The sequence below is a fragment of the Sciurus vulgaris genome (genome assembly GCF_902686455.1).
Source record: "Sciurus vulgaris genome assembly, chromosome: 1".
Lineage (NCBI taxonomy): Eukaryota > Metazoa > Chordata > Mammalia > Rodentia > Sciuridae > Sciurus > Sciurus vulgaris.
In genome coordinates this window covers 1,265,949-1,292,650 of record NC_136461.1, presented here as the reverse complement: position 1 = coordinate 1,292,650, position 26,702 = coordinate 1,265,949, and the positions used below count along the sequence as shown (strand labels likewise).

The 26,702-nt window shown below is 64.0% G+C and overlaps 1 protein-coding gene across 4 annotated transcripts in view; it reads right to left on the bottom strand.

Moving 5' to 3' along the window:
* The window catches only part of PLCH2 (phospholipase C eta 2), a 69,164-nt gene that overhangs the window by 17,638 nt on the left and 24,824 nt on the right, over positions 1-26,702 (bottom strand). For 3 of the 4 annotated variants that reach the window (XR_013765458.1, XM_079149578.1, XM_079149579.1), the window contains exons 1-7: positions 9,117-9,258; positions 7,212-7,454; positions 6,864-6,995; positions 3,266-3,436; positions 1,251-1,344; positions 891-1,094; positions 645-765 (exon numbers count right to left, since the gene is read on the bottom strand). Coding sequence is in view for 3 of the 4 variants with exons in the window: in XM_079149578.1 (XP_079005704.1) it covers positions 645-765; positions 891-1,094; positions 1,251-1,344; positions 3,266-3,436; positions 6,864-6,995; positions 7,212-7,349 (860 nt within the window). In the remaining variant the exon portion in view is untranslated. Of the gene's footprint in view, positions 1-644; positions 766-890; positions 1,095-1,250; positions 1,345-3,265; positions 3,437-6,863; positions 6,996-7,209; positions 7,455-9,116; positions 9,264-26,702 lie in introns of those variants that run through there. The other variant, XM_079149580.1, reaches the window with a different exon arrangement.

Sequence of the window (26,702 nt, the reverse complement as noted above, 5' to 3'; positions counted from 1 at the left end):
CGGGAGAGCGCTCGCCCACCCTTCAGGGAAGAAGCCTGAGGCCTGGGGAGGGGCTGCAGGGACACCTGGTCCGGCCACCTGCCCTGCAGCATCCTCCTTGCCTACAGTCCCCGGGGCCCAGCCACTCCCGAGGCCTCGCTGCGCACCCTGCAGCTGGACACGGAGCGTGGGCCAGCGTCCTGATGGACACACCACTCCCGCTTCCCCCCTCCACTCCGTCAGCTCCTTCCTCGCCCGAGCCCCGTGGCCAGGACTGGCGGGGAGCTCCAACGGCAGGGAGGCCATCTTCTATTTCCAGAAACTAAATTGGATTTTCCTCAATGGTCTCTGCAGCCACCGCTGAGTGACAGCAAATTTAGCTTGGACACAGTGTGGCTTCTCAGCCACCACAGCAGAGAGCTGTGACCAGGGGCTGCCGCTCGCGCATGCGGACAGGCTGCGGTCACACGTGGCCCTGCAGCCTTGGCCTACACACACCCGCCAGCCTCTCCCCAGACCTGTGACCCTACTCAGTTCCCTGTCTCCCCCTTCCCCCTCAAAGAGAGACCCCGAAACAAGACCTGCCTCTAGGTTCCTTCGGCCCCTGGCCCTAGAGTTCCTCCCCTGCCCACGGCTGGCCCAGCCCCCAAGGCCTGGCCACTCACTCGTTCTTCACGAAGGCGTATTTGTTGATGGTCTCAATGACGTCTTTGAAGAGGATCTTGGAGGTCAGAGTGTAGCCGTGGTGCACAATGGGCTCCCCGTCAGGCCCGTCCCAGCAGTCCACTGTGGCAGGCAGACCTGGTCAGCCCTGGGGCTCAGCCACCGAGCAGGGTGAGCTGTTCTTAGACTCCAGCCCCACCCGAGACCCCATGGGTGGCCTGGCCACGGAGGGCAGGTGCGGGGCTTACCCTCCACGCAGCGGCAGCCGGCCTGCAGGACCCAGGCGTACATGTCCACCCGGGACTGGGACATGAGCTGGTCGCCCACCAGGTAGGTGTTGTGGGAGGAGGTGATGAAGTAGTGGCTCAGTGGCCGGGTCATGTCCTGGTGCACACCATGGTGCTCTGGGTTGAAGATGTCACCCGCCGGGCTCCGCGTGTAGTTGGTGAAGCCTGCGGTTACACGGTGCTGGGCGAGGGGTCAGCCGCCACCAGGCCCACCTCAGCACCTCCCGTCCGCCTCGGAGACCCACAGCCACCGCCCAGGCCTGCAGGCTGCCCCCCAAGGCTCCTCCTCCTGGTGCCCTGGACTGGGCAATGCCCACTCACCGTCGATGCCCAGAACCCCCTTGCTCTTGTTCTCTGGGCAGGGTTCAAACTGCTCGATGATGTCCCGGCAGCTCTCAAGCGTCACTCCCTTCATCTAGGCCAGAGTGGGGCATGAGCCCAGGCTAGCCCCTCACTAGTCTGGGATACCCCGAGGCAGCGCTCCCTTCTGCACACCACCATCGCCACCACCCCTGCCCCCATTTATGGTCACACCAGGCCTGACCACAACAGGGCTAACAGGCGGGCTGGAGACAAACCCAGGGTCACACTGCCTGGGAGTCAGTGGCCAAAGGACAAGGGGGTCACATGGTTTTGAAGAGCTTTCTGACAGGGCTCTTCCAGAAGGGGAGGGGTCCTTGGCTGTGGCCGGTGGCCTATGTGGCGCCAAGGCCTATGTGGGCAGCACGGGAGAGGGAGGACACGTGCCACCTGACGCTGGAGCCTGCGGGCACAGGTTGCACGTCCTCCCTGGCCTCCTCCATCCAAGTCCCTGCCCGGCGACCCTCCTGGGAGGGCTGAGCAACACACCCAGCCCAGGGAAGCCCCAGCACTGAAGCTGAGTGACCTCCAGAGCCTGCGCGGTCAAGACCGGGGCTCTCCCACCAGGGAGCTTCCAGGAAGTCTCCAGGAGCCAGGAGCCAGTGGGGAGTGGGCAAAGTGGGGTCAGAGCGCTGAACCAGGCATGGCCCTGCGAGAAGCCCAATCAGCAGCTGGGCCAAGGGCTCAAACCACCTGCCCAGAGGACAGAGGGGCCCCAGGCTATGGGGAAAGTTCTGGAAAGTCTGGAGCAAAGGTCAGGGAGAGGTCAGTTCTGTCCATCCCCATCTGGGTCAGTCCTGCCCTCTGCTTCCATGTGCCGGTACCAGGACAGAGGGCCTGCTGTCCAGGGTCACATCCCACAGCCTCATACCAACACCACCCACAGTGGCTAGGCAGGGGAACAGGTCACCCAGGACAGCAGGACCTAGCCCCAGGAGCTAGCCTCTCTGTCCTGGATAAGACCTCCAGTGTCTTGCAGGAGGATGGGAAAGGGGTCAGATGTGGTCTCCACAAGATGGAGCCCAGCAAATAGTGAGGTGGGAGGAGAAGCTGGGACCACAGGCTCCGGGTAGCCCCTAAGGCTGGCCTGGGCTGGGGGAAGCTTTGTAGGGGTTGCAGTAGGGTAACGACAGCAGTGGAGGTGGGGAACCCTGGATAAAGCCCCACAAGCCAGCCTGGGGTTCCCTCCGCTGCTCTGCCACCCGCCACCACGCTTCCTAGGCAGCAGCCTGTGGCCCATTACCACCAACTGACTGCAAGCAGGTGGCCAGGCAGAGCCGTCCCAGGCAGAGTGCTGGGCCCTAAGGCTGGCCCCACACTGCCCTCATCCCTGAGAGGGCCTCCCAGGGTCCCAGGAAAGTAGGCCCAGGAGGTTGGTCCTCACAGCGCCCCGGCCACCTGGAGGCTGGGGCCCCACACAGTCTGAGCCCCTCCCACAGAGCACTCTGCTCCATAGGGCTGGGCCTGCAGGCCCCGCTACCAAGAGCTAGCAGTATCTGACCCCAGCCACGGCCTGGGACAGGAGATCCGACACTGGGGCAGCTCCCAGGGACAACTCTGCTTTGGTATGGGCCTCTTAGTTTGGACAGACTTCCTGGGTCAACACAGAGGTAGCAACAAGGGCCTCTGGTCTTTTAGGGACAAACAGGTGTATACAGTCGGCCATGGGTCCAGAGCCAGCCAGGCCCCTGTGGCTGACCACTATGGCTAAGGGACCGTTCAAAAGGCTGGGCCACAAATCCCTAGTCCACGAGATGCCCCACAGGAAACTGGATAAGCTATGGGCATACTATGGGCTTGGGGTGTCCGTGGTCAGGACAGAGCTGGTCAGAGGCCGCCCGCCTGGCAGCCCCTGGAAAACAGAAACTGGAGCCAATTTGGGGGTCCAACTGCTGGGCTGTCCTCAGGCCCAGGACACTGAGTGGGAGCTGAGGGCCGGGCCAGGCAGCCAGCCACAGGGCTGGGCCCAGCCTCACCTTCTGTTCCACCTCCAGGAAGCGCTGCAGGTCGGCAGTGTCCAGGTGGTCCTTGTGGTTGCTGTAGGTCAGCATGAGGAGGTAGAGGTCCCGGCGGGTGGACATCATCTTGTAGAAAGCACAGAACTCCTCGAAGCCCAGTGTTCCCTGGTGGTCGTCTGTGTCCGCTTCCTACGAGGCAAGCCCCTCCTCTCTACTCCTCAGTCCAGCCCGTCGCGAGCCCAGCCTCCCCTCCTCCCCGGCCTGCAGCACCACCCGAGACCCCCAGGCACATAGCCCACAAGGCTCTCCAGCTGCCCCTCAAGCCCTGGAAGACAGAGTTCTAACCACACTCCCTGACTACCTGCCTTGCAGGGTCCACCTGTAAGTCAGCCCCAGTCGCCCCATGCCAGAGTCACCACACCCCACACGGGCTAACGCACTCTGGGCTGAGCCCACAGCCTGCAGTACCGCTGGCTGCCCACTGATGAGAACTGCCAGGGCCCCAGGGCCCCAGCAGCGTCCTGGCTCAGGTCTCCAGGGCAGACCTGGAGGACAAGGGTATCCCCTCACTGAAAGCTGGGCTGCCCAGAGGAGACCTAAAGCACAACAGCATCCAGGGGGATCCCGGGAGTGGCCAGAAAGGCCGCAGTGGAAGAGGCCAATTGAGACACTTGTTCCCTATGGATTGGGGCCCTGCGAAGGCTGGGCGCCCAGGGTCCAGCAGGTAGCCAGGTTGAGTCCACAACCAGCTTGCAGGTGATGGGGCCCTGGATTGGCACCCAGATCAGCCCTGCCCCCCGAGGAGTGCCTGCCCAGAGTGGTACTTCACAGAGTGGTAGTGTCCGCAGCCTGGGGCTGGGGTGGCTCTGGGCTGGGTGCACACCTGCCTCAGTGCTGGGAGCCAGGCCATGGCCCAGCCACCCCCTCAATCCCAATCCTCCACTGACCATCTGCCTGAAGGCAGGCTCTGTCCTGTGTCCTGGCACCCCAGGCCTGGGCACACAGGTGCCTGACCAGCAGCATCCAGAGACACTCAGAGGCCTCGGGCCTGCACAAAACTCCCAGGGTCAGCCTTGTGTGAGGTGGAGAGTGCATCCTGGGAGGAAGCTGCACCAAGTCTGGCCCTCAGCCGTGGCTGCCCACGGCCACCTGGGCAGGTACTCGTACGTGCCCCCAGGGTACCCTGCCCAGAGCCATCAGTGGGCTGAGGGGGTGTGGGTTCTCAGCAGCCCATCCAGGGACTCTCAGAGAGGCCAGGAGGAGCCCAGCCTGGGCACTGAGGGAGCAGGCCAGAGCTCCAGCCTCTAAGCTGGACCAATGAGCATGTCCACAGGTGGGGCCAGGAAAGAGGCAGGGCCAACACCAGGGACAACAGCAGGGGCTGGGTGTGCTAGCCCCAGGGTAGCCTTTTCCCACGTGGCCACACAACCTAGTGTGGCCGGAAGTCAGTGCAGGTTCCCTGAGGTCCCCTCTACACCATGACACTCGCCAGTGAGCACAGGTCCATCCTCAGAGGGAGGACTCTGGGGCAGGCCGGCCTAGCTTAGGCTCCTGCTGCTCACTCCTGGCTCTGAGGCCCGGCCTAGACCTGGGCGTGCAGCAGGGGCCCAGTGCCCATGCTGTGTGCCCACACCAAGGCCAGGACAGAGCCCAAGGCCACGTGCTCCTGGGCCCAGCAGGCACAGACAGCACCTAGTGTATCTGACGCTGGATTGGAGGGTGGCCCTGAGTTTGAGACCTGACTGCCATCACCCAGGACAAATGGACCCATGCACACTGCAGGCCAGAGGCCCCTTTCTGAGAGAGGAGCTGGACTAGTCACCCACTACGGAGTGACTTTGTCCCAGGGCTGGCATTTCTTACTGCCCACTGGGTCGAGCAGCATGGTCCCAAGTCCAGGCAGGATACCTGCCAGTCATCTGAGCACAGAGCTCCTGTCCCTGAGCAGAGTGAAATGCTCTTAAGGGCCTGACCTTGCCCCTCCCAAAAGAGAGGCCTGACCCAGGCCCCAGAGACATTCCACCCTAGGCAGCGTGGCTACAGCCCAGGGCCAAGCCAGGCCTCTGGGCCCACGGGCGCTCTGGGCAGCTAGGCCCAGGTGAGTGCTGGCCACCCCACGTTGCAGCATCCTTGGAGTCAGTGACATCATATGAAGCCTAACCAGTGTCTTCTCTGATCAGGCAGTTCCAGACAGCTGGACCTAACAGCAAGATTTTCCTTACAACCTGATTGATGCTGATTGTCAGGACCTGAGCCTGACCAGAGCCAGTTCCCCTCCCGGACTCCAACACCACAGAGGCTGCTGCAGACGGTGGGAGCCAAGTGCTCCGGCGCTGGGGCCATCTCTGGCTGGCTGACCATCGTGGACAAGGGCCACTGGGGTCTGAGGCAGCAGCTGCTCCTCTCCAATGCCCTGCGGCAGGCCCCACCTACTCACCCCCTGCCAGCCCAGCTTGAAGTCTGTCCCCTCCCCAGGGCTTCCTCCGAGAATCTGGTGGAGCCAGGGCACGGCCAGGCCTGGAGCTGCATGGAGGGACCCTGGCACCTCATGAGTGCCCAAAGCCCAGGCTCCTCACGGCAGGGTGGGCAAGCAGGGGCTACCAGAGCGCCACCCCAGAGAATCTCAGGCCATGACCTTGAGCAGGACCTTGGACCCTCTCACACAGGCCCCTCCAGCAAGGGCCGGCCACCCTCCTCCTGCGAGGCTCCCCTGGGGTACTGATGCAGCCGCACCTTGAGGAAGGAACTGCCATGCCTAGAGCTGCCCCCAGAGGCTGTCCCCAGGGGAAGGGGTTGCCCATGCCAGACATAAGCTGTCCTCCAGCCCCACTGCCCAGGCCATCTCTGTCCCCAAGGGGCCTCCACGGTCCTTGGTGGGCAGTCAGACAGTACCAGCCCCTCGCAGACAGCGGCTGTGCTCGCTCCAGCCAGGCGTGACCACCGTCTAGCAGGACAGCAGCAGGAGACCGGACGCAGCGGTGCTGTCAGGCCAGGAGCACGGGTGTGCTTGCATGCCAACACACACACACGCGTGCGCACAGACGTGTTGGGGGCAGGCGTGGTGGTGGAATGCACAAACCCCTCTCCAGGCTGCAGTAAAGCAAGCCGGTGAGGGCCCAGTGCTGGCTCAGCCCGTTCCTGCCCCAAAGCAGGACCTGCTGACAGCAGAGTTCCTCAGCCTGCAGAGGTTCCGGAAAGAGCTAATTACAGACAACAAAGGCCTGCGCTCAGCTGCAGGGTGCACTTTCATAACTTCTGGCACCAGGGGGTGGGCCAGGCAGCGTGCGCCAGCCAACTAGAGCCTGTGCCGTCAGAGGGGGCCTTGCCTGGCCCTGGTACCCTCACTGAGACCAGGGGATCATGGGGGGCTGGGTGCCCAGAACTGGGGCAGGGCCTGTGTTCTGTGCTCAGCCCCGTCCCCTGGGCTGGCAGAGGCCCGGCTGCCAGGAGCAGCACTGTAGGGCCCGGCCCCCCACAGGCCCAGGGTGGCTGGTCCCTTCGCCTGCTGAAGACCCTGGTGTGTGGCCTCCAGGTACTGCCCCGGACCCCTCACAACGGCAGCCTCGGGCAGCCCCTGGCGGTGTCCCGGCCAGGCCGGAGCGGGTGCCCAGCTCACCCTGAACATCTGCTTGACCCGCTGCCGGGGCAGGTTCACGTTGAGCTTGTGCAGCAGCTGCAGGACCTCCCCGATGCTCAGGCTGCCGTCCCCGTTCTTGTCGGCCTCGTCGAACGTCTGCTTCAGCCACTTTGGCGCTGAGTTAGGAGCCAACACCAGTCCACAGGCCTGGCCAGGCCACCCGGCCCTGCAGCCATGGCAGCCAGAAGGGAGGACCAGCCCCCACACCCCTCCCATCTTCCCTTCCTCAAACGTGTGACCCGGCAAGGGGCAGGGGACTCCACCCAGGTAGACAGTCAAGGGGTCTGCTCCCGGGGTCTGTCCCTACTCCCAGTGCCCAAGGATATTGGTCCCTGGTGCGCTGGCGGCGGGCCAAGCTGTCCTCGTCACTAATGCCAGCCATGAGGTAGCGCAGGCCGGTGACCCAGGTGCGTGCCTCGTCCCCACTGGGCGAGACCAGGTCCAGCGACTCCCGGTGGCTGCCATGGTAGATGCTGAAGCAGCAGTTGGGGTCGAAGCTGCCGTCAGGGTAGCGCTGGAAGATCTCGGACTGCCGCCCCTCACTCACCTCCTGGATGGAGTCGATGGAGACTGCGGGCGTGTGGGAGGACTCTGGTCATGGCCTCCAGAGGCCCGGCCCCCCGTGCCTACTCGGAACTGAGCAGCTGGACCTCTGCTCCCAGAGGCGGCCTGGCACCCACAAAGCCCTCCACACCCACGGGGCCCTAGGCCTGCTCAGAAGTCCAGGAGCAGATGAGCTTGGCTGAGGACCCCTGTGTCGCTCGGCTCCGAGCCTGCGGTCCCCCTCCCTCCTGAGGCACGTCTGGCAGGCTCAGGACTCCACATTAACAGAGCCAGGCAGCAAGGCAGGCAGACAGCCCAGCCCACCTGCCAAGCTCAGGGCAGCTCCCTTCCCAGTTCTGCAGCTGCCTGTAACCATGTGCTGGCCAGCAGATGCAGGAGCAGGGCGCAGAGGGTGGCCAGCGGGGTGAGCTGGCACACCCCAGCTCAGGTCCTGGCAGGGTCCATCACCGGCCACAGTGTCCGGGACACCACAGGGCCCAGCAGCAGAGGAGCTTGGAGGAGTGTTTAGAATCTGTTTCCGTGCCCCCAGCAGGACCACATCCCAGATGTGCAGGCCACAGGAAGCCCCTCTGGGCACCAGGCACCCTGGGCCCAGCACAGCTGCTGCCCCCACCACCTGCCGCCTGCTGGCCTTTCTCTATTCTCCTGCATGTGGGAGGATATAGGCCCCAGACTTGGCCCAGAGGACAGCTGCCCCATGCTGCTCCTGCCCTACTGGGATCCTTTCAAGGCCAGGGGGGCTCCGGAGGGTATGCTGGAGGCCCCAGCTCAGCCTGCGGGTTCCTGCCCCACCACACATCCCCACAGCCTCCCTGACCTGCGTTGGTCTGCTCCCTGGCTGTCCCGCCTCCTCCTGTTTCTCGGGTGCTCGGCCTGGTGGGCAGTGGCCAGGTGGCCATGATAGTAGCTCCTCACCTCAGTTCCCACAGGAAGCCCAGTGCCAGGAACAGGGCCTGGCACAGAGTGGACCCTCCCGACTGTGCTGGGCTTCTCCTGTCTGTGCAGCCTTGGGGAGGCTCCTCCTCCTGGGGCCCAAGGGATAGTTCATGCTGGCCCCTGGGGGTCTGGAGGAGTGGCCAGTCCAGGACACCCTCACCACGGTCCCTCCTGGGGCTCTGTGGCAGTGCCCTTGGCAACCACTGGACTGAGGCCCCGCCCTGGCACATCTGGGTCCTGCCCATCAGCAAGGCCAGAGCGGATGCTGGAAACACCTCCCCGGGCCTTGAGGCTCGTGTGTCCCTCCCTACGCCAGCTGCCACCTCGCCCTCGGAGGGTCCCGATTCTCCCCTCTGCCCCTGCACAAAGCTGGTCTGCTCAGGCGGCCCCTGCAGACCTCTCCCCTAGGGCTGCCACCCAGGCTGCCTGGGCCAGCACTTGGTGCCCAGGCCCCACCCCATGCCTGGCTTGGGTCTCATTCCATTTTCAGGCCACTGTTATCCCCCAGCTGAGCGGCTTGCCCCCCACACCCCAGCATTAGGCCCGGGTCCAGACGCCACGTCCTGGAGCCCTGCCGGGGGCTGCCCCAGCCCCTCCCGCCCTGCGGCCCAGAGGCCCCCGAGGAACTCTGAAGCCACCTGAGCCTGGCGACACCCTGGGCACCAGGGCTCAGCCCCCAGCTGTCCAGCGGCTGCGGCTCTGTCCCGCCCGCTTCCCCCACAGCCCACTCACTCTTGGCCTTCTCGTTCTTGCGTGAGGGCCGCCAGCGGAGGCAGGAGCGGTGCTCGTCCAGGTAGTAGAAGCGGACCAGGCCCTTGGAGCTGCCTCGGAGCTTCACCATCTGGGTGCCCTCCTGCATGGCGCTCATGCATCGCTCCACTGGACAGGCAGGAGACACAGACAGACCCACGGGGCTGTGAGGGCCGTGGAGACCCACGCCCTGCCCAGACCCCATGAGGACGCCACATGTCCCCCCGCTAGAGGGCCGAGGCCAGGTGCGATTCCAGGGAGGACCTGCCCTTTCCTGCTTGGCTGCGGCGCATCCTGCAACCACCTGCACAAGTGCTAGCAATAGGCTGGACTTGAGGGGCCGCCGCTCAGACTGAACAAGCACTGAAAGCCCACAGCTGGGCACAGTGCCCAGTGTCCAGCCTGGCTTTCAGGAGCCACTGAGCAGGAGACCCCTGAACTGGGCATGGGGTCGACCTGGCAGGTGCCACCCCACACCCACAGGCTGCACCTGAGGGCCAGCATCCCCTTCGTGTGGCAGCCCCAGGAACATCCGCCTCCCCAGTGGGCAGCAAGGACAACTCCACATGTGTCCACTTCCCAAGGCCACAGAGGAGACCCTGCATGAGGGCACAGATCTGGAGGTCTGAGGTACCAGCCACCTCCCTTGTCTGTCCACAGGAAAGGGGCTGAAGGCTGCAGAGGAGTCCAGGTCAGGGTCAGCTGACCTCAGCCCAGGGACAGGTCAGTGCCCGCCCCCGTGCCCTGCACACCTGATTACAGAAAGCCCAGGCCCTAAGAGCTACAGTCTGCTGAGTAGTCAAACCCCATGAGTTGCACATGGTGAGGACCCAGGTGGGCACTGCAGAGGGCCTGGGCAGCTCCAGCCAGGGGACTTGGAGGAGGAGCTAGTGCTGACTAGAAAGCAAAAGGGAGCCACAGGCACAGGGCGCACAAGGAGGGGTGGGGCTCCCAGGGACACTCAGGCAAGGACGCGGGCGTGCCTGCTAGGTGCAGCAGGGGCAGGGGACAGGCAGGTACTTGAGGCCACTGCAGGGTTCTGGACGGTGCAGCTGGTGAGGGCCCCTCTGCCAGCGGAGCAGACTGCAGAGGCAGACAGCCCTGACCATAACCTCTGTGGGCACAGGACATGATGCTGGACCTTCCTGTGGCTGCCCAGCAGCTCTCCTCCTCTTGTCCAGTCTCACTGCCCTAGGGGCCAGCTTGGCCAGCTCAGCACAGCACCCACCACACCTGGGAAGAAGGTACCTCCAGAGTGCCAGACCCTCTGGAAGAGTTTTGGAGGACCTGAGTTCCCACTCAGGACATTCCACCAGGTCCCTGGCCCAGCACTGGCCCCACCAGCTCCTCACTGCAGGTTCAGCCTCTAGGCTCAGGCTGCTCAGAGAGGCTGAGGGGTGAGGCAGCCAACACCACAGGACCCTGCTGATCTCCAGAGGAAAGGGGAGGTCATGGGTTGGTGCAGGATGGGATGAGAGACCCCAGGCCTTTCACACCTCCAAGAGCAGCCCCTACTGTCCCAAGGCACCTGGACAGTCCCATGGCCCTACGGAACTTGGCCAGTGCTCAGCAGGGAAGCTCTTCCCTGCCTTCTTACCTAGTGGGCCAAGCAACCACCCCGGCCACACCACCACACCCCCTCCGACCCAGAGACGCACATCTGCCAGGCGGGCCACGGCTCGCATGGTCGGCTGGTGACTGATGGCTGGGAACCAGACGTGCCCAATGATGGCAGGGTGGACGTGGCTCCTGGAGGGCCCTCAGCAGCAGGTCAGGCAGAGGCGCGCTAGGCACAAGGGCTCCTCTGTGCTCCCGTTCTTGCCCCTGCCTCCTCTGCCCCCTCAGAGCCCCCAAGTCCCTCCCAGGGCTGTGCCCAGTCCCTGCGGGCTTTGACCCGACTGCCACCTGCAGTCCCAGAAGGCCCTCAGGCCAGCACACCCACACCCCAGGGCCACCGGAAGAAGCCGCATCCCAGGGGCTGGGGGAGCTGCAGTCCTGGTGCCCCCACCCCTGACCAATCCTGCTAATCCTCCTGGATCCAACCCAGCTGTCTAGAGGATTTAGGCCAGGGGAACACCCAGCTGCAAGAGGACACAGAGAAGGCAGCAGGCTGTGCTGGGCCCCGGGCCACAAGCCTCAGCTGAGGACTGAGGGAGGACTGCAGACCAGATGGGGCCTCCCAGGACCCAAAGACACCACCTTACCTGGCCCGGTTCCCATGGGTCCACTCCCATTACCTGCCTACCCTGGGGGCCCGAGGCTGGTGTCTGCTCCTGTCTGTTCCACCCAAGCTCAGACTCCCACACCCCTCACACTTAGAGGGAACTCCATGTGGATTCCTGCAGTCCAGAAGAGAGCAGGCCCAGAGGCAGGACAGAAGTAGCAGCAAGTTGTCCCAAAGCCCAGTGCCCAGTGCCCAACCTCTGCAGCAGCAGGCAGACCTGAGCCACTTGCCAGGTATTCTCCCAGGTCACACAGGTCACCGGTCTGCTCTAGCACAGGCAGGAGGGCACAGGCCCCTAAGCTGGGTTTTTGACTCCCTCTCTGCCCCCAGCTCCAGGACCCTGGCTGTGCTGCTGCCCAGCCTGAGCTTTCCACGCCTACCCAGGCCAGAACCATGGAGGCAGCCTGTTGCCAGGGGCACAGTCATCACCGCATTGTGCCCCTGAGACCAGGCATGCCTGGGCAGACTGCGCCCTTGGGAGGGGGTCAGGCACCTCGAAGACCCACCTATCCACCAGCCAGCTGGCCAAGGGTCCCAGGGGACCCACAACCTGCCCCAGACAGCCTTCAGGGAAGTCACACACCCCAGGAGCAGACTGTGCAGGGCTGCCCTGAGGCAGAGGAGGGACATGGGGGCGTCTCCGCTGGCTCCACAGCTCCAGGACCTCCAGCATCTCCCTGGCCAGCTTCCCTGGCCAGGCCCCGCATTACAGGACAGGCCAGCCTGGCCAGGGGGTGCTATTATATGACCACAGCACAGCAACCCACCATGATGAGGACCCTGGGCCTCCTGTCCCAGCCCGCCCTGTTGGCCCTGGCCTGCCTGTCCCTGCATCCAGGGCAACAGGAAGCCAGCTAAGAGATCCGAGGTAATCAACTCAAAGCCAAACCCAGAACCCAATTAGGAGCCTTGGCCAGAAGCCCCACCTCATCTGCTGGCTGGAGGTGGGCAGCAGCCAGCCCTTGCTGCTTGAATTGGATCAGGGACTGTTAACCCCTGGGACGGGAGGGCAGTGAGCCCCAGGCCCCTGGAAAGACACGCTGCAGGAGCCCCCGACAGCATGGCCATCTGGGGAGGGGGCACCTGGCACCCCCAGGGAGCAGCAGGACCAGAGCCAGGATTAGGAGCAGGCCAAGGACCTGGAGAAGCCAGGGCCAAGGGGACACCAAGGCTGGGCAGGATGGTGTGGCCCAAAACCAGGGTGCCTGGGGCCACCAGGCGCCTTGCCCTGGGCACGGAGTGATGCCGCCTTCGCCCCCTGCTGCCCTATTCCATCCATCGCTCCTCATGCCAGGCCACGCACTTCCCACTCACAACCTGCCAGCTCCTGGAACCCAGGAACGCCCGACTCCCGCTGCCCACAGGGCTCCCGCCCTGGACGGCATCCTCCCTCGCCTGGGCCTCGCCCCAGCGGAACTCCTGCCCTGCCTCAGCTCCTGCCTCTGCCCTCCTCCCTCAGGTCGTACCCTGGTTCTTTGCCACTCGCTGGCCCTCCCGCTGTGACCAGGGAGGACTCGGGTGCCTGGAAGGGTCTCTGGGAAAGGGCACAGTGAGTGGGCCTGGCCCAAGCCCCTCAGTGCACCCCAGACTCCCACCACCTCCTCAGCAGCCCCGGCTGTAATCCTCCTCTGACCAGGAGACCAAGGCCCAGCTAATCCTCCTGACGCAGGGGCTCAGGCGCGGCTCCCTTCGCTGCCCTGGGGACCAGGTGACCCTCGCCCACCTTTTACGCTGGAAGGGACAGACGAACACACCTACAGCTGCCGAGTGAGCCAGTGCCCCAGGCTGGGGACATGGCAGGGGAACGCCAGCCCTGGGCAGCTATGTCACTCCAGGGTGTAGCTGAACCAAGACCAGCACAGCCAGAGGCCACTTGCCAGGCCACTGGTCCCTCTGAGATGAAGACAGGCCTGACCACCCAAGCCAGGGGGCTCACCGACCCCCAACTCTGGGCACAGAGTGGGAAAGCTGCTCATTCTCAGAGAGCACCCGCCATGCCAGAGTCACACTGGGGCCTAGGCCAGCCACCAAAGAAGCCTCACCCCAGATGCAGCCTGAGAGCAACCCAGGAGACTCCTGCAGGTCAGCCCCTATACCAAGGCCACAGAAGGACTCGGTGGGCCAGGGTCCTTCCCACACCTGGCCTAAGCCCCATGTCCCCTCCACGCACACCCTAGTTCACCCTGCGTGCCCCACATGGGGCACCAGTTGCCCTGAGTACCCACAGTGGGACCTAGTTTCCCACAAGGCCCTGACCTCAGCCGTGGTCCACACACAAGTGGCCCACTCTCTCACTGAGCCTGGCCCAGGACACTTGGTGCAGACTGACCCAGCTGTCCTGGGCCACCCCTGAAGCTCAGGGGCTAAGGAAGCAGCCACACTTGGCTGGGCTCAAATGAAGGCCAGAGCTGAGCCCAGCCCACCCCAGGCCCCAGTCCAAGCCAGCTGGGGGCTGGCAGCCCTGGTCAGGGAGGCCAGGGTTCTACTGCTACCCCCCAGGTCCCTCCTCCTTAGGCAGCACCCACCCCTGCTGAGGCTCCCCCAAAGCCCCCCAGAGCAGACCTGCCCCCAGGGAGCTCCTCGGGCAAGGACTTCCTCAACACAGCACCCAGCAGGCCCTTGCTGGAAAGTCCTTGCAGGAGAGGGAGCCAGTGGTGGACGGGGAGGGCCAAGGCCACGTCGCCTGTTTCGGGGGAGCAGGAGCCCCAGTGCTCCGGCCTCCAGGCTCAGCCAGCTCTAGACCTCTCTCAGAGAACCTGTATCCAGACGCACAGGGTGGACGGACAGACAGACTGACAGACTGAGAGGGGAAGGGGACGGGGAGGGTTCCATGGCCTCAGGCCCCAGATGGATCCCAAGAGAGGGCTGTGACCCTTCTCAGCCCCGCCCTGCACCTGCTGAGGCACCGCCATCTCTGTGCTTCAGTGACCCCCTGATCAGGTGTCCCCTGCAGTCCTGGCTCCTTCCTTCCCAGAACCCACACTGAACACGGCGACAGCACGAAGGAGGAAGGGCCTGCACTGCTGGGCAGCAGGTGTGGCTCTTTCGTGGCGGAGATCGAAACTCCAGCAGGCCTCTGGCTGCACCCAGGCTCAGCCGGCGCCTCTCCCTGGGGACAGCTGGAAAGCCCAGGTCCCCTCACACCCACAAAGGGCAGCCGCAGGCTTGTGGCACACGCACACACGGCCCCAGGCCCCTCAGGCCCCACAGCGCTCTTGCAGGAGCCAGGAGCAGGAACCGCACACTTCACTGCTAGTGAGCACGTCAGGGCTGGGCACAGGGGCAGCCCTACCCGAGGTGCCCTCTCCAGACTTCCAGCCGCATCCGCCACCCAGGCCCAGCGGCTCCCTGTGAGGCCTCTTCATTTTCCTCTTTGCCTTCCTGAAGGCCCTTCAGAGGGGCCCTTCCTGGGTCCACCTACTCAGAAGGGTCAGCAGTGTGGGACACAGTGGCCGAGGTGACCCTGGCCCTCCCAGGGCCACTTCTTGATCTTCACATCCAGCTCAGCATGCAGAAGGTGCTCAGGTGGTATCCGGGGAGAAAGGGAGCCCGGAGGAAGCAGCCCCCAGCCCAGGCTGCAGGGCGCCCATTGGGATGAGCCGGCCCCTGGCCCAGGCAGCTCGGGCGGGAGGCATGGGCCCACACACATATGGCCAAGGCAATTTAAACGGCTGAGAGCAGCAGCGCGTCCCCCCGCACGTCCGGGCGCCTCCTCCCCAACTATTTTTACTTCTCAGGGAGTGTGAGTCGGCTCCTCCAGCCCTCCCCAGCAGGACCCCAGAGCGCTTGCCAGCCCTCCAGGGGCTCTGGGGAGGACAGTGGAGACAAGGCCAAGGCCAGCCTGGAGTCATTTGATGGGGTCGGCCCCAGACAAGCTTGGGGAAGGGACTTCAGGGTCAGGTGCTTTGCTCAGGGACACACTTTCCCCAGCAGTGTCCTTCCTGCACGGCAGGCAGCTGGCTTCCAGCAGGGTGCTGAGGGCTCTGTGGGGAAGGGAGCCCACCCTGATGGCACTGCAGCTCAGGAGCAAGGACAGAGCCCTGGGAGGCTGGCCAGGTCTCGCTCTGCCCACCTGGGCAGCTTCTGGCCACCCTGTCCTTTCCCACCCAAGCTCTCAGACCCCAGGGGCAGGCAGGGACAGCGAGCATCCCAGGGAGTGGAAATGGGTCCCCCATGGCTGTCCCTGGCTCACCCTGGCCTGAGCCCCACCTTCCACCTGCTCCCAAAGGTCCCTGGGCCTTGTGCAGCCAGCCCTGGCTGCCGCTGCTGGGCAGGGGGATGGCAGCAACCCACCATCCTTAGCTGCCAGCACTGACTCCAGGCTCCAGCCCCGACTTAGCCCAGGACAAGGGCGAGCAGGGCCTTCCTGTGGCACACCACCCAATAGGGACCTGGGGACAGGGACACTTTGATGGACACAGGTCCATAGCTGTCCAGCTGCATGTGAAAGTGCTGAATGTCAGGAGCTGTCAGTCCTGGAATGGTCCACGCAGTCAGCAGAGGCAGCAATGAACAGGACATTCTCTGAGGCCAGGGGTATCCAATGCCCAGTACCTCCCTGCAGAGAGGCCCTTCTTGTGTAGGTGGCCTCTGGCTGCTGCCCAGACCAGTCCCCTCTGGGCAGTCTTACAGTCTGCCTACAGTGGGCCGTAGGGGACGGTGCTTTCAGTCCAGGGAGGCCCCAACATCGGGTTTTCCTCTGACGGTCCAGCAGAGCCCAGGGACAGCTTTCAACCCCAGAGTCAAGTCCCAGCCTCAGTGAGAGTCCCTCCAGAGAATGCTCCCCTTCCTGCCCCTCACAGTCCCAGCTGGTGGCATGTGGCAGCTCAGCTCACGGCGGCGGCATTAATCACGTTCGGCAGAAGAGGACTCTATTAATAGCCCATTTCACAGCTTCCTGCTCCCGCAGGTGCCCCTCGTTCCTGTGTCCCTGGGGCCCTGTCCCTGACACCAACGACTGGCTTCCCTGAGCCTCAGTTGTCTGCTCACCCTCTGGCGGACCCGGCTGAGCAGATGCACATCCACTTGGACTGGTCTCCCTGAAGACAGGTGCCTGGCCAGCATGGGGGACAGATCCTGGCCCCCAGTCACTGCCCAGGACACTCCGGGAGGAGCTAGAGAGGGAGTCGTCTTGGGGTGGGGCTCTTTTAAACCTGGAAAGTCACCAGATGGAGCCCTTTGTGGGGGGCCTGAAACTCCCAGGGAGTGTCCGCTAGGCTGTGGGCAGAGCCAACCCTCCCCCACCTTCTCCTTACCACCTGGAGCCCAGGCCAGGCAGGAGGAAGGGGAGCAGCTGGCAGGGATGGGTGGCCTGAGGAAGGGCCAGGAAGAGTCCAAAGGGAAAGAAAACACAGGAGGGCTGAGCACCTTGGGTCAGTGCCCGGCTCCGGGCCACTGCACCGTACCAGAGCAGCCCAGGCCACCTGGAGGCCAGGGAGCAGCTTCCTGGAGAGCCCTGGGCCCTCCACACCTCTGCAGCACTGACCAGGTAGCCTCAGCAGGAGGGTGTTCTGGAAACTGAGCCAGCCCTCCCAGGCTGACTTCCTAAAGTTTCCTGGCATCTCATGAAGTCACAAATGCCCGAGTCCCTGGGAGGGGCATGGCTACCAGGCCTCAGCAGGCTGCAGGACCTGCCGCCAGGATAGAGTGGCCTGAGGCCCCTGAGGCAGGACTCCACCCTCACACCCAGCACCTGCCTGGTTTCCCTCTGGTAGACCTGGAGGGGCTCCCGGGGGCCAGCTACTCCTGACACCTGAGCAGTTCCTGTCTCCTGAGGCTGTCCACCCCACAGAAGGCCCTGTCCTAGGGCCTTCGCCTGGCTGATGTGAGGTCCCCGTGCCCGGGGTTGCCCAGGTGGGTCGCTTTCCAGGAGCCAGAGAAAACATCCTACCCAGGAATGGGGCCCGCGGCTGCCACCCTGGCCCGCGCGTTCCCCACACAGGAAGTCCGTGCAGCCTGCGGAGCACCACGTGGGCTGTGCTGGAAGCAGAATCCCAACAGATGCGTCCAGTTACTCAGCCCCTCCTCAGCCCCTCCCAGCCAGCTCTGGTGAACACGGGCAAGCCATGGGGCCCTGGCCTGCAGAGGCCCCCGGCACACTAATTCTGCCCAGGAGAGGCGCTGCCTGGGGGGCTAGCCCTGGAGCTCCGGGGAGGGTGCAGGACCTGGGAGTCTGCCTCATGGGCCCCTTAGTGGTGCAGAAGGAGGGCTGGGCCCGGGACACCATCCCATCTGCTTGGTCCTTGGCAGCACACTGTGGCCGCAAGGACCACAGTGGTCGTCCCTGCAGCACCCCGCCCTGACCCAGAAGATGGAGGCTGGGAACAGGGCCAGAGCTACTGCTGCCATCCTCTCCCCTCCTCGGCCAGGTCGCTGCCCTTGGGGGTTGAAAGCCCTGGTCGGGTCTCCCTGGGCCTTGGGAGACAGCCTCTGTCCCATTAGCCCAGGTGTCCTGGGCTGAGCGGCCAACCCAGGACTTTGGGTCCATGGGCTCTCATGAGCCAGATGGGCCAGACATCCAGCCAGGTCCTCCCCAGGGACGGCCCACCCACGGAAACACTGTCACCTCCTGGGGGGGCTGTGGTCAGGAAGCGCCCAGAGAAGAGGGCTGACCACCTGCACTGGCAGCCCAGTCCACACCAGCCACACTGCCCCCCGTTTAAAAGGCCATCTCAGCCTGGGAGGGGAGGAGGAGGGGACAGAGGGACACACATCCCTGGAACAGGGGCACAAGCCAGGCCCTGGAATCCCCAGGGAGAAGCACGGCTCCTTTCAGGGACCCTTTGCGAGACACTTTGCAGACACACTGACTCCAGGTGCTCACCAGCTGCCCTGTGAAGTGGCCCCACACTGTCGCTCTTGTCCCTGGAGGCTCAGAGAGGGTGGGTGCTCCGTATGAGGCCACACAGCCCTTCCAGCTGCCCCAGCTCCTCCCAGGCAGCCATGCCAATCAGGAGTCAGAACCAGTGGGGTCCAGAACAACCGGGACCCAAACGAATCACCAGGAGACAAGCTCCCACTCTCCTGGGAACCCCACCCCTGCTCAGGAAGCGCTTCCTGCTGTCCAGCTGAGGGCCGTCCTGTGGAAGCCAAGGCCCCCTTCACGCTCAGCCACTCCCACACCTGACCCAGAGCTCAGTCTGCATTTGGGGCAAATGGAAACCCTGCCCCAGGGAAGCTCTGCACCACCAGCTCAGAAGCCCTGTGGGCAGCCCTGCTCACACCCAGACTTGATTCTGCGGGCAGCGGGCAGCACTGGGCAGCTCCTCACCCTGCTGCTCTGCACTGTTGCCTAGGGCAATGCCCGTTCCCCAGGTCAGGAAAGTGGGACAGATCTGAGCAGGAATGCTGGACTCCAGGGAGGGCCATGCTGCCCTGTCCATGGTGCTGACCAAAGCTTGGGGGCACAGGAGGCAGTGGTGTTGGGCCAGGAGAGCACCCAGAGACTCACAGGGCAGAGTCCACCAGCAACCCAACTTCCTAAGACCTGCCCCCTCCAGGCTGGAGTCGGGGCGGAAGCGAGCCTGGGCTGCCTCCTCCAGCTGCTCACCTGGGCCTCCACACCTTTGCTGGGGCATCTCTCTGCAGGATGGCAGCATAGGGCTGTGGAGGGCAAGGGGCTAGTCAGCAATTGGACAATGGGGTCACTGACTGCAATCCCAGAGACCCTAGGGAGGGATCAAGCACTGCTCTCCCAGAGGCAGTGGGCCAGCAACAGTCCTGGCCCTGGAACCCCACAGCGAGGGTCACAGCCCCTTTTAGGGACCCTCCTGCCCACTTACCTTGGTCCTGGGTGAGCCCTCCGGGGGGCCCGGGCTCTGCCATGGCCCAGGGGCACCAGCCCCACTGTTACCGGCACAGCCCCAGGGGACCGGGGCCCCACGCTGGCCCCCAGCACCCCCCAAGCCCCGGCCTGAGCCGGGTCGCCCCGCGCAGAGCACCCATGCCGGTTCAAAGCCTGCTGCCCGCGCACACGATGCTGGCGATGCTGTCGCACGCCCGCAAAGGAGAGGAGGGGAGGGGCGGGGCGGGATGAGGCGCCACGACACCGCTGGGACCGCCCCTCCCGCGGGAGCCCCGCCTGCCCTTAACCCTTGGCTGCCCGGCAACCGCCGCGGAGCTGGTGTGGGTGGGAACACACTGGGTCTGGGTGGGCGCTGAGCCAGCTTGCTCAGAGGCCAGGAGGGGAGGGGAGCCACCACTCGCTCCTGCCAGTGGCTCCAGGGACCACCTGCCAATCACCCTGCCCCCTCCCTCCAGGAGGCAGCCCTCCTACTCAAGGAATAGCTGCTCTCCCTCCCACAGCAGGAGCCAAATGCCCCCATCTGGACACACCAGCTGACCACAGGGTCACACGGCTGGGTCTAGGAGCACCTCAAGGGCTGAGGCTTTAAGGGGTAGCTGAGGTGACATTTCATAGCTGCCCTGGGCTGGGGTGCCAGGGCCAGCTCCTGGCAAAGGTTCCAGTCCCTTGTGTATCCAAGTCCCTCCCTGCCTGTGTCCAGGCATGCCCTGTGAGTCCTCGCACCTGGCTGTGCAGGCTGTGCCACCTGGGGATGCTGAAGAACAGACCCCACTGCAGGGTGTGAGGCGCAGAGGGCCAGAGGCTGTGGCCTGTGCTGAGCTGTGCACCCTCCATCCCTGGCCAGGTGGGCAAGGGCCTGCTGGGTCTACCATGCTGCCTGACAGCAGTGCACCTTTCCACACCCCTTGTCCCACCCCTGAGGGGGCTGGAAAGGCCTGTCTCTGCCTGCTGCCAGCCTGGCAGGGTCCCAGAGGGACCTGGGGCTGCCCACAGGGATGCCAGGCAGGAGGACAAGCCCCAGCAACACTGGCTGGAGCCACCTCTGGGCACCCAGAGCCACCACCACCTTAAGGTAGGACGGCCTTCTGCCAGGCGAGGTCTCCAGGCTCGGAGTGGGAGGGAAGCCAGCATCAGTCTTGCTGCCAGCTGTGTCCTGCCCAAGGAAGGCCCTGGCCCTGGCTGCCTGGCACCCTTAAAGGGCAGCCTTCCCTCCCCTGCCACTCATGGTGCTCTGGCCTGAACTCTGGGACCTGTCCTCTGATGGACACTGTCTCTCAAGACCATACCCAATCAGGGTCCCCGGGCCTGTGTCCACCTCACTGAGCAGAGCCACAGTGGTGAGGGGCATCCTCCTCTGGCACCAAGTCTGAGTGAGGGTCCTTGCTGGCCAGGACAGGAGGGGGTCCTGGAGCTGCGGTAGGGTCAGACAGGGCCAGGAGAGGGAAACTGCCAGGAGTGTCAGAAGCCAGGGAGCAGTGAGGGAGGTCCAGGTCACCCCAGAGCAGGCCAGTGCACCACATCTCAGGAAAGCAGAACTGAGGCAGAGGGAGGAGCAAGGGAGAGAGACAAAACCCAAAGACAGACCCGAAAGAGGGAGCGGGGCCCAGGCCCCGCTCTGCCCCCGGTGCCGGCCGCAGAGCCCAGTCTGGCTCCTGCCTCCTGGAGTGGACGAAGGCCCCGCCCCCCAAGCTGGAAAAGCCAGAGAAACCCAAGTTCAGACTCTAATGAATAATCCATCTGCGTGGCCGGCCCCGCCCCCCGCGCTCAGCCAGGAGATGATTTCTGCTACCACGGCTGCGATTAAAAGAGTGATTAAACCCTATTGCACATGTTAATTTGCTAAGATTCCGATCTCCTGGGCTCCTTTCTGGGCATTTAGGCAGAGTTCCGTCTTCAGGAGTGGTAGGCCTGGGTAGGGAGGCTCCGTGGTGAGGAAGAGCCTGAGGTCTGGGAGTCGGGTCTCCTCTGAAGAAGGCCACAGGGTGAGAGGTGTGCGCCAGGGGCCCCTGGTGACCTCTGCCTTCTCTGGGGTGCTGGGATCAGGAGCAGGGTCACCACACTGCCCTGCTGAGCCTAAGCCTCTACTGCAGGGAGAAGTCAGCTCCCCACCCCTGTGGATCCCACTCCCTGGGATGGACCTTGCCATCTGATCTAAGCTACTGTCCTGTCCCTGCAGGACCAGTCTAAGGCTGGCTCTGACTGTGGGCTCCAGGCATTGCCAGGAAAGGGACCAGAGGACACATGCCTGGAGGCTCTGGGCCAGGCCTGCAGGGGGACGGGGCCCACCCCTCTCTGCCTGTTTCCTCGACGTTCAGTAGAAGTACCTCACACATGTTCACACATGTCCTAGACTCAGGCTCTGCACAGGGTGGCAGTCACTGACGATGCAGATGCCCTCCTTAGCAGAGGTGACCCTGAGGTCTTCTTGTATTTCCTGGGAGGTGACCACCACCTCATGCTGCCCACCCAAGACCCCACAGAGTATCCCCCTCCAGTTTCTCTCACTTGGTGGGAAGGACATTTCCTTGCCCTGCTGACTGGACAGAGGCCCCAGGAGAGCCAGGGAGCTTCTCAGCATCACACAGCAGCAGGCAGCAGACCCTTGGCGCAACCCGATCCCAATGCCCCTAGGGTCTGATTTCCACTCATGGTTTTGCAATCTACCCAAAAGTTATGAAACAGAGCCCCTGGGCAACCTGAGCAGACACTCTCCACCCAGAATGCCCAGAAGGCCTGGAGAGACTCCCATGACCCAGCCAGGGTCGGGACCACTGGCTCAGGGCCAGCTCATGCTACTGTGTTGGCACTGAGAGTCCTGAGAGAGCACAGTGGGACTCGGAAACTTGGCCTCAGAGGGACACTTTCAGACCCAGGGAGACAGAGCCCCAGGAACCTCTCCCACCAGTTGGGTTGCAAGCCTTCCCCCGAGTCCCAGAGCCCTCTGCTGACCAATGGGCAGCCCTGCGGGCATTCTGGGGCAGCCACCAGAGGAGCAATGCCCATTCCCAAGAGCCCAGTGCTGGGTCATCCGGGGTGATAGCCAGCTGGGGGTGGCCTAGGCATAGTACAGGGAACGTCAGGGGGGACGAGGGCTGCCAATGCCACTGTAGACAGGAGCCAAGCTCAGCTGAGAGGGGCAGGGAGGGCAGTGTCCAGGTCAGGAGGCTGGAAACCCCCGTTCAAGTCCTGAAAGCCTGCATGCCCTGTGGGAATTCACAGCCCCTCTGGCCTCAGTTTCTGCATCTGTCAAGCAGGGAGGACCAGCAGTTCAAGGGCTGGCAAGCCCAGAGCCTCGAGGAGGACGGGCCCTTGGGGAGGGCCATGGGCACTCTCAGTGGGGTTTGGTGGAGCCAGGCATTCTTGCTCTAGAAGTCCAAGGGCACCACCCTTTTTGGTGGCCACTTCTGTGTAGGGCCGAGAGTTCTGGCTCTGCTCTTCTCAGGATCACAGGCCTGGCCAGTGCCTGGGCAGCAGCCACTTTCCCATAGCCCCCAGGAGCAGGAGACCACGAGAAACACCTGCCCATGGGGCAGTGGGGCCTTCACACCCTCAGAAGCCTCTTGGGGGGCACCTGGGTTTGGACTTCCAACTCCCATCCTTGGAGAGGCGAGTCTCCAAGGCTGCTGCCATGGGCTGGGTGCCCCAGCTGCACCCGGTTCCGCCCAGCCCGGCAGGCAGAGTCCTGGGGTTTGCCCACCAGCACAGGCTCCCGGGGCACAGCCAGAGCCCTGTGTGCCTCTGCTTCCGTACCTCTGAGGCTGCCTCAGAATGCCCGAGTCAGGAGGGTCCAGTAGGGAAACTGAGGTAGAAGAGTCCTGCCCAGAGCTTCACAGCTGGGCAGGGGAAGAAGCAAAAGCCTCAGCTTGTCCTCTGGGTGGGTCAGTCCCCAGTGGTCACACTGGCCCTGCTGAGCCTCAAACAAGTGCCCCAGGATGAGCCTTGCACAAACACTGCCTTTCAAAAGCACCAGGTGTGTAAAGGTGGAAGTTTGGGGCCCCAGGGAACAAGTCAGGCTGAAGCCCAGCCACCTGGAGACACGGGAGACATGGGGGAGACACAGGGGCCAGCAGCCATGTCCGAGACAATCTACCAATCATTCAACATCGAAGCCAGTGCAGTGTTGCTTCTTGCCTGGTGTAAGAGTTCTGTCAATGTACGGCTCCTGTTAGGAAACCGAGCAGCTCCGGCCTCCTGCAGACCCACAGGGGCCCCCAGCACATCCTACCCAGGGTACCAGCTGAACAACCTCCTGCCCTGGGACATGGCAGTGGTGCAGGGCCAAGCAAGCAGCTCACTGGGTGAGGCAGGGATGCTGGTCCCTGGGGACATCCCTCCCCTAGGTCCCAGCATGTCCCCAGTACAAAGGTCTCCTGCTGCTCTGACCCTCAGGTCTCCACGTCGAGTCAGCCCCAGTGAGGAACAGAACCCAGGTCTTGGTTCTGAGCTTCAGAGGCTACAAAGAGGCACATGGTCTGAAGAGGAAGAAGACAATCAACAAGGGACTGGCCTGACCATAGTGCCCCTCCCCTGACTGGCCGTCTGACTGACCAAGAGGGGTGGTCATCCCAGGCCCAGCGGTCCCCAAGCCCAGGCAAAGACCTGGAAGGGACAAGAAGACAAGGAGAAGAGACTGGAGGTGGGGCCTGTTCTGGCTGATCATCACTGCACCACGGCACCTGAGCTGCCAGGGCAGGAGGGCAGCCGCAAGCCCAGACCCAGCCAGAGACCAGGGGCTGCAGAAGACCCCAGGTTGAGGTGGCAGCTGGGGAGGCTGGACACAGGGGCTGAGGGGGCTGAGGTGCCATGGGGGGGGAGGCACGGGCAGCCAGTGGGACCGGGGGCTTCAGAAAGGCTCTGGCCTGAATCACCTGTGGGCCGATGGCAGCTGGCCCCACCAGTGCACGCCGCAGCCATGACACACACACCTGCAAGCTCCACGCTCCCAGGAAGCCTCGCAGGCCCACTCAGGCACCAGTGGGAGGGGCCTGACCCAGGTCAGCCGGTCAGGGTCCTTCCCTGGCCTGCAGCGACCCTGGCAGAGCCCAAGGGAGCCAGTGCTGCCCTGGCTGCCCGCCCTGCCTCCCTGCACCAGGCTGACCTAGATTCTGTGCCCGAGTGCGGCAGCCATGCAGAGCCTCAGCCAGCCTGGCATTGAGACAGGTGGGCAGGAGTCCAGGACCATCTCGGCCATGCAGCTACCAACAGAGCCCCAGGACACACCCCCTGCAGGGTCCAGTGGGAGCTACCCACGATCTGCCCCACTTCTCAGTCTCTCCCTGTTCAGGGCTCCCCAAGTCCCTCCCAGAGAGGGGGTCTGGAAGGCTTTTGGCCACCGCCCACTAGGCTGGCCCTACCCCAAGGCTGGAGGAAGGGGAGAGGGCAGTGCAAGCCCCTCTGCTCATGGGACCCCTGCACCCAGGGCCTGGCTCAGAGGCTGAAAACCTGCTGTGACCTCCTCAGCCGGTCTAGGTATAGCCCCCAGCGCTGCCCCCAGACCCAGCAGCTCGTTCCCCAGCCTCCCCAGCATGTGCTGCAGTTCCACGTGCTCAGGCAGCTGGTCTTTACGCCTAGGTACTGCTCCAGTCCCTTGGCCACTCGCATAGACTAAAAGCACAGAAATCTTGGAAAACAGAAGCATGTGCACCCTGCATGCAAATGTATGCAAATAAGCCCTGCCCCTGGCCAGCGGGCCCTGCAGGCCCACATAGCAGCTACCCAGTGCCAGGACAGGACAGCCCCTGCCACACTTCCCTGCCCTTCCCCCTCCTGCCTGTCCCCCCACAGTGGTCAGCAAACATTTATTAAGTACCTACTATGTGTTAGGACTGCGGAGGCTGTAATGAGCCAATCAGAAGCAGTCCCCAACCCAAGCGAGCATCTGCTGGGGGAGGGCAGAGCAATGGCAGTGGACCCAGCTCCATGGGTAGCCCCAGGCAGTGGGGCTCAGGGGCCCAGAGCATTTGGAAAGTCCTAGAAAGAACAGTCCTCTTCCCTGGAGAGCCGGGGCTCAGGGGGCCAGGTGTACAAGGAGAGGTCTGCGTAAGCAGAGCTAGCCCCACAGGGGCAAGGGGTCCCTTCCTCAGCTAGGTCCAGAGCTGGAGGCAAGGAAGCTGAGGGCAGGAAGTGGCCTAGCAACAGCCGGATCACGCCAGCAGGACATCTTGCCCAGGACACAGCTCAGGGCACGTGCCCAGAGCACCAGAGCCAGCAGCACGAGTGGCAAGACAGTGCTGAGGACTCTGCACCTGGCTGCCAGTGCCCACCCCTCCCTGTGTCAGGGAGAGATGCCTCTATCGCCAGGGCCCAGCTCAGACTGCCTCCAAATGCTGCCTGCCCGGGCACCACCCGGCCCCATTTCACGGGCACGGGACGTGCTAAGTCCCAAATGGCTTCGCAGACACCTCACTCCATTCAGAAACCGCACTGAACCTGCGCTGGTGGAAGAAACTCTCCACAACCCAAGCGGGAGCCCTTGGGTCCAGGGCAGCAGAGCAGAAGGCACTGCAGAGGGCTATGGTCAGCGAGGAGCGCGTCACGTGGGGCCACCGGCAGAGCAAGGCTCTCGGGTCCAGGCCCGGTGCACGCCTGGCAGGGGGCGAGGGCCACCCTCAGGGGTGGGCAGCCATGAGGTTCCATCAGGGCCTGAGGCTCACTAGAGCCTCACCCCCAGGGGACCCCAGCCTGGTGGCAGGGCTGGCTCTTCACAGTCGAGCCAGATCCTCGCTGCCTGGGCTCTGAGGCAGCCCAGGGCCCAGGGGCAGCCGTGCATCCGACCACACACTGCAACAGCTCCATCAGACAGGGGTCAGCGCAACCCTGGGAGTCCAAGAGGTCGAGGGGAGTTCAACCTGGCTGCAGGACCATCCCTGGGCAGACAGACGGTCATCGCTGGGACTCTGCCTCTGTGGGGCAGGGTCTGGGTGAGGCTCTCCTGGGGGCAACACCCATACCCACACTGTGTGACCCAGCACTCAACCACTCTTGCCAAAGGTTACAGAACATCCTCCCCAGGCTAGGCCCCGGGGCATCGTCCCAACCCCTCTGCCCTGGGAGGCCAGAGAGCAGCGGCCTCACCATGCACGGGCCAGCAGGGAGGTGCGTCCAACCCCACCACGGGCTGACCATCCCTACAGGAGTGGACCCCAGCACAGAGGCAGTGAGAGCACACAGCCTGGGAGGCTAGGGCACCTGGGGGTTCTCTTCAAGCCCAGAGAAAGACACCAGCTACTTCCCGTCTGGGTTCCTGCCACAGTTCAGCCAGGGTGTCAGGGCCTGGGGCAGCTGCCTGGGCCAGCCCACAGTACAGTGAACTCTGGGTGGAGCTGCTGCCCAAGCAGCAGGCACTGTCCCCAGGTGGGCTCAGTCCGGGCATCTTGTCTCCATGAGCCCTGCCCTGCTCTTGCTGAGGTGCCAAGCCACCTTCCTGCCCAAGCTGACTTCTCGCCAGCTCCTCTGGCTGACCATGCAGGGGATCAGAGATGGAGCCACGCTTCTCCCCAAGCCCAGGAGGCTGGGGTCCAGTCAGACCAGCACGCCAGGG